The 6,568-nt window shown below is 40.0% G+C and overlaps 1 protein-coding gene across 2 annotated transcripts in view; it reads right to left on the reverse strand.

Annotated features, from left to right (window-relative positions):
• Positions 1-4,907, reverse strand: part of LOC109636012 (low density lipoprotein receptor adapter protein 1) — a 36,652-nt gene extending 31,745 nt beyond the window's left edge. Inside the window, exon 1 of one of the 2 annotated variants that reach the window (XM_069515599.1) lies at positions 4,611-4,899. In XM_069515599.1, coding sequence (XP_069371700.1) covers positions 4,611-4,695 — 85 coding nt within the window. In that variant the 5' untranslated portion in view covers positions 4,696-4,899. Of the gene's footprint in view, positions 1-4,610 lie in introns of both variants that reach the window. The other variant, XM_069515598.1, reaches the window with a different exon arrangement.
• Between the last annotated feature and the right edge of the window lie 1,661 nt (positions 4,908-6,568).

Consider the following 6,568-nt stretch of genomic DNA (forward strand, 5'->3'; position numbering starts at 1 on the left):
CAAACCTCTTTGTCTTAAGGTAAAAACAACAACAACCCTAAACCCAAGGACACAGTCTCACTGGATACAACTCTGTGTCCCAAAGCTACAAGATTTTAAATTGATGCAGACTGTACAGTGCAGACGTCCTTGGTGCCAAGGGCAAACGTGTGTGACTTCTGAGATGCAGAAAGGTCTGCACTGCTTCTGCATGACATGATGCGAAGGGATGGCTCGCACTCCGGGCGCACGCTGCGTCCTCCTCCGTCCTGCCAGTGGCTTTGACCTCAACAGATGACGACGGACGGCCACGGGTAGCGATGTGGACGTAGTGTACATGTCAGTTCACTGCTGGCTAAAAGAACTGAAGACTGGCTACTGCTGATGTCCAGAAATGGCTCATTTTGTGTAAGTAATGTAGAAAATAGAAAAAACATTCTTCCTATTTACGGGGTTAGAATAACTTTATAGAGCAACTAACAATCCTGGGTTTTTACTTCATTGTCATGCAGCCTGTGTCCCATCCTCAGGTTGTATAAATACAGAAGAGGAAGAGATCTGGTTGCATTAATAGCTGTCACAAGTACTAATGGATTAGTCAGACTTGCAACACTGTCAGTAGAATAAACACACATGAGGAATGCCAGAGGCGCTGTGACAGTAAAGTATCTAAGAACCTAACATGGCATTTTAATACTGATCTGTTTGTTGGATTAGAAGTCTGGTGAGTAATTTAGCTCACCAATTCAGAGCCCTGTGTATCTGCAGAAGTTTGTTGGATATTCATCCACTTTGTTTGAAATAAAAGGAAATCAAAAAATGTCATTATCTTTGAATAACTTCTTATTCCAATTTTTAAAACACAACCAGAGTTTCCTGGCTTATTAACCCGCTTTTATTTTCTTTGTGCATGAGAGGGAGTAATGGACAAACATTCCTCCTCCTCCTCCTCCATGTCCATGACTTACAGGTTCCTGAGTCTTAACGAGCCATTGAGAGATAATTGCTCCTCGAGGGGCAGAGCTAACTGACACCACCGCCTTCTGAGTGTCACTCAGTCAAGCCCCTGTCAGCTTTAATAGAACCACGGGTTGTATTGAATAACTTCTTATTCCAACTCAAATATATTTTATTTTTTTAGAATTTTTAAAACACAAACAGAGTTTCCTGGCTTATTAACCTGCTTTTATTTTCTTTGTGCATGAGACAGAGTAATGGATTAAGTGCAGGTTCCCTTTAACAAGGCAAATAAAACATGTAATCACTGTACATTGCTCCTTTAAGTGTTGCAGCCTTTATATCAATCTAACAGCATTCGATTCAGACTTTAACTGAGTTAAATGTTGCAGATATCAAACTTAATGAGATCCTGTCATGACTTTTACATAATAAGTGGCTCAGGTGCTCATTCGGTCATTAGACAGTTGTGTAAAATGTCCATTAATGTAATGAGCTGCACGTCTGGATGGGTCATTATCTAAAGTGTTAGTAAAGGGCAAAGTTCAGCCTCACAGTATTGTTAGCAGACAGGTCAAGGAGTCACCAAATCAATTAAGTCTGCATGTGGAATTAAAGCTATTCCTTTTGAGGAGCATTGCCCCCTCCTCTAATGTGCCTCTCTAATCATAGCCTCAGACTCCAGTCTCATTTAAATCTGCAATATGTACCTTTGGCCACTAGGGGTCTCTCAATCAAAACAAAATAGAAAAAGACTGAAATTGATAACATGGTGAAGCAGCAAGGGATCATGGGAGTTGTTGTCTTCACCACCATTCCTGAAGAAAACTCTACCTAACGAGACTCTGCACAAATCATGTTCACGGTTGAGGTGATGTTTTATTCACGTTACGCATCGTGATCCATTATGAGACTAATACAAAGTACGGAGGGAAAAACATCTGAGTGGCCAACTGGCTAGCAGTGTGTTTTTCCACATTTGCCCCAGACGTTATAGCAGAGACAGACAAAGCTATGTGTAAAGCCGATATGACGCAATTACCTTGAATAAAATGGAGGATTTCTCTGGGCTTCAATATTGTTGGATTTACTTTGGATCACGTGGATGCAAAAGTCAACAAAAAATAACATAATATAAGCATAACAACATAAGGTCCATTTATTTGTATACATTTCAATGAAGAATTGTATCTTTAAAACCAATCACTGCTACTAATGCTTTTATATTGATGATTTGTCATATTTAATACCTGACCTTTGTATGTAGTCAAGATTTATTGTGGTATTGATTATCTGCCATATGACCAAGCCTCACTATTTCACAACTTGGCAATACACAGTTCATATACAGATTAACTGTCATTATGGAACTAAGGTGATTTTATAGCCACACTTCCCTCCAATCATAGAGGATTGCAAATTATTCATCATCACCCCCCCCCCCCCCCCCCCCCCCCATTAATCACACCTAATTTGTGTGAAGGTGCCAAGCAGATGCAATGTCTCCTTATTTGAATTCAGACAGCCGTCTCTGATGCATCGCAACATGCTGGCATAAGGACGGCGTCCTCCCTCTAAATTGCCTGCTAAGTAGCTTCTGGACATCAGCAGTCGTCCTGTCTGTCTGTCTGTCTGCTCTGCATGTGACTGCTGCGTTCACATTTTTCCAGCCTGATTCCTTTGGTGATTTTTCTCAGACACAAACACTCTCCTGTCAACAGACGCTGTAATCTGGCCTCTCCTGGATTCTGCACTGATGGTATTCTGCCTTTTCTGACACCTACAATAATAAAAGAAAGGCACAAGGCTCCTGCAGAACAATGTGACACAGACAATGTCTTCCCCAGATAACATGTTGAGGGTTTTACTTGTCAGCTTTTACCATTGTAGAGGTGCCATGGTAATGATGGAGAAACTGTGCCATTGAGGAAAATAATAACAAGTCCTCCTTTCCATCAGTGTTCGAACAAAAGCTAAGATCAGAAGTTTTAGAGCAGCAGCCATCATCCCAAATGAGTCAGGAAAACCTGTCACTTAACGTTGACGTCTTGTGCTCAACTTATGAAACCAAATGCATCCAAAACCATCAGAGTGACTCATTAAGGCCCAGATCCAATAAAAAATTACTTTAAAATCCCACAGATTTACACTCAACATTCAATAATTCATGTAGAACATTTCCTCGAGAGCGTGGAGGAACCGAGCCCATCGTCCCGGCTGTGAAATTAATCAGTCATGTTTAATGAAAGCTGGCATGGGCGGCTGATTGTACATTAGGCAGGAATTGGGGACGAGGCAGAAGCAGCATGCTGGCGTTTATGGCGGGTAGAAGCTCACAGGCGATGTAGCTGCAGGGAGGACGCACTCAAGACAACACTTCACACATCAGTGAGACAGCAGAGCCGCAGGCAGCAAAGCAGCCCTTCGCTCTCTGCCTGACACTGAGGTATGTTGCTCGGACCCTTCACTCAGTGCCAACAACCCCCTGTACTCACACTGTAGTAATCCCGGAGCAGTCTCGTATATTGTGTACAATACATTTGAAAAACTACGAGCACATAACAGCATATAGTCACTGAATGTTATTTGGTTGTAGTTTATCCATCTATCTGTCTGATGTGTCTTTAATGGATACCAATATCCAAAAGAATTTAACTTAAACCTAATAACAGCTTGTATTATATTCCCTTCCATGTACTGCTAAAAGAATGGATGTGGCAAACTAAAATACTATATGAACTACATCCATATTGTGTGTTATGACAAAGCCAACAAAAGGCAATGAGGTAATAGTATCCTGATTTCATGTCATTAGATATTCTATACCGTGTATACTTGAAACTATTATTCTTGGATGAGTGATATGGCGAAAAAAATGACATCAAGATAAAGTTTACACATCACTTGATATTACAAATGATTATCTATTTTAAGTTTTAAGACTGAGTAAAGGTTGTGGTTTTAAATTATTTTGATTCAAATAGTATTGTGATACTTATTCATGTTGATTATTGCCCGACCAACTTGAAAGTTGGCGTTGCAACAAATGGTTATTTTCATTAGCAATTGTTCGGGACTTTGTGTTATTCAAATAGAAAAAAGAGAATAATATTTTTGAAATATCTTGCTTTGTCCGACAAACAGTTCAAAACACAGACATGTTAATCGCAAACATATTGAGTAAAATACAGCAAACACTCACATTTAAGAAGCAAGAAGCAGCAAATAATTTGCAAATATTGTTGATTTAACACTCGAAAATGTCATTTTTTAGTTGATAGATTAATCGACTATTTGACCAACTTCCAGTATTGATGGTAATTGGCTCCCTTAGTGAATGCTGGTTGTTTTTGTTCAGGCAGTGGGACTGACCATACTGACCATATTAGGCATGAGGAAGTGAAGTGGAGGAGGATGGAAACTTAACACAATACAACAGCTTTGTACACAACAGTACACAATAATACTTCATAGTACACAGCAGTACTTCACAGTGGGGCTACAGCAGCCAAGAGGACAAACAGCTCTCCTGGATTTAAACACAACAGACCGGTAGCAGAGACACACACCGCCCTCCTCTACACACACACACACACACACACACACACACACACACACACACACACACACACACACACACACACACACACACACACACACAGGTTGCCACTCACTCTCGTGCTTGGAAGTTCCCCATGTGTGCCTCGGGACTCCCGGGCTCTTGATGATCGCTCTGCCGGCGGATTTCAGCGCGTCCATGCCGAGGTGTGTCTCCGGTCTCCGGCAGGTGGATTCCAGCCCTCCTCCCCGGTGAGTCTCCTCCGGACCACGAAGGCTCAGGCGGAGCTCGACAGCGTCAAATGCGCCAAAGAGGAGGAAACACGAGGTGAAGAAGAGGAGGAGGAGGAGGAGGAAGCAGTGACACAAGTTATCAGCCTGTGACTCTACCCACTGCTGATGGGAGGGGGCGTGTCCTCACTACCTCACCGAGCTGTGACGTGTTCTCGATACTTATCACGATAAATGTCAACATGATCATTTATTATAAGTTTACAGAGCTCGTTTCGATGCAGATCAATTATGAGTCATACGTCTTCACTGTTTTAAACCATGAAGAAATGTCTTATTGATAATCTGATCACATTACTGAGTGGCTTCTGCTTCCTTCTGCTTTGTCTCAGACGTTGTGTGGTTACTTATTGCAATGCACTGTACCTGTCTGACTATACAAGTCATTTTATTTTAATTTCAGGTTGTCATTTTCAAAACTGGTCAGTTGATTAATGAGCATTGTCCCTGTTAAAGGTTCAATGTGTAGAATCTAGTGACATCTAGTGGTGAAGTTGCACGTTGCAGCTGAATACCTGTCACCTCAGCCTCCCCTCTCCCCTTGAGAGAGAACCTGTGGTAGCCTTCAGTTGTCATAACAACTCAAAAGGTGTTTAGCTTGTCCAGTTTGGGCTACTGTAAAAACATGGCAGCCTCTGTAGAGATGTAAATATAAAGAAAATAATAAAACAATTCATAAAATTTAGATGAAAAACATATTCAGCTTCTGCCAATGGATCCCTTACACCTTATCTTACACACTAAACCTTTAAATAAACAAATCCATTAAATTGAATTAAATGCATATTTATTACATTGATATATATTGGAATTTTTGTCATATTGCTATTGATCAAAATTAAACTGTGATAGTCATGATATTGTTGTATTGCCCAGCCCTTGTGGAAAATGTTGAATGGGTGAGGCTGCAGCAAATGGTTGTTTTCACTCTGAAGATTATTTAATTGATAAGTCAAATATTGAGTGATAAGAAAGAATCATTTATAGAAATGTCTTGTTTTGTCTAAAGAACAGTTTAAAACACAATAATAACGACATATTGCCACACAAAATAAGACATTGATATCTATTGGACTTTTGCTGCTATTGATGAAAATGATATTGCTTTATTACCATATGAAGCACCAATCTCCACCATAGAAACAAATCACTAGACAATTATTGCAGTGTAAATGGCCTTACACTCACTAATGAGCTGATGGTTAATGAGCTTACACTTGCACTGTTTGTCTCCGGCTTTTCTCTGGATAATTGAACTGTGGTTGCTTAGCAGCTTTTATTATCCCCTTGTAACAAACAATGATATTTATACCCATCATCATGTGTCTTTCCAATTTATGACAAAATTCATACGGACATTAAATCCTGTTTCCTAAAACAAATATAAACCCTAAGACATGGCAAATTTCAAACTAATGCATCAGTTTTTTCTTCGATTTATTGCATGTTAGCTCCCTCTATTGGATATAATTGGTTATTACAACTTTGAATAAACCCATTTCCACTTGTGGGTAGACGATAAAATACAATGTGTTTCTTAAACATAACAAACTATAAATTATTTTAAACAACAAAGACAACTCGCAGCATCCTCAGTCCAGTTTGGACAGAGTCATTTTGGTGCATTGTATTTAATCTGACTGTAAAGCTATACACACAGGCGAAAGATCCCCCCACCCCCCAAAAAATATCATCTGCATGTTTTATATTAGATACATGTGAACTCTCCAACCCTGCTTCAACTGTTTCTTAAGAAAAATCAATTTCTGACACATACAAATCA

The sequence above is a fragment of the Paralichthys olivaceus genome, chromosome 19, assembly GCF_024713975.1.
Source record: "Paralichthys olivaceus isolate ysfri-2021 chromosome 19, ASM2471397v2, whole genome shotgun sequence".
Classification (NCBI taxonomy): Eukaryota; Metazoa; Chordata; class Actinopteri; order Pleuronectiformes; family Paralichthyidae; genus Paralichthys; species Paralichthys olivaceus.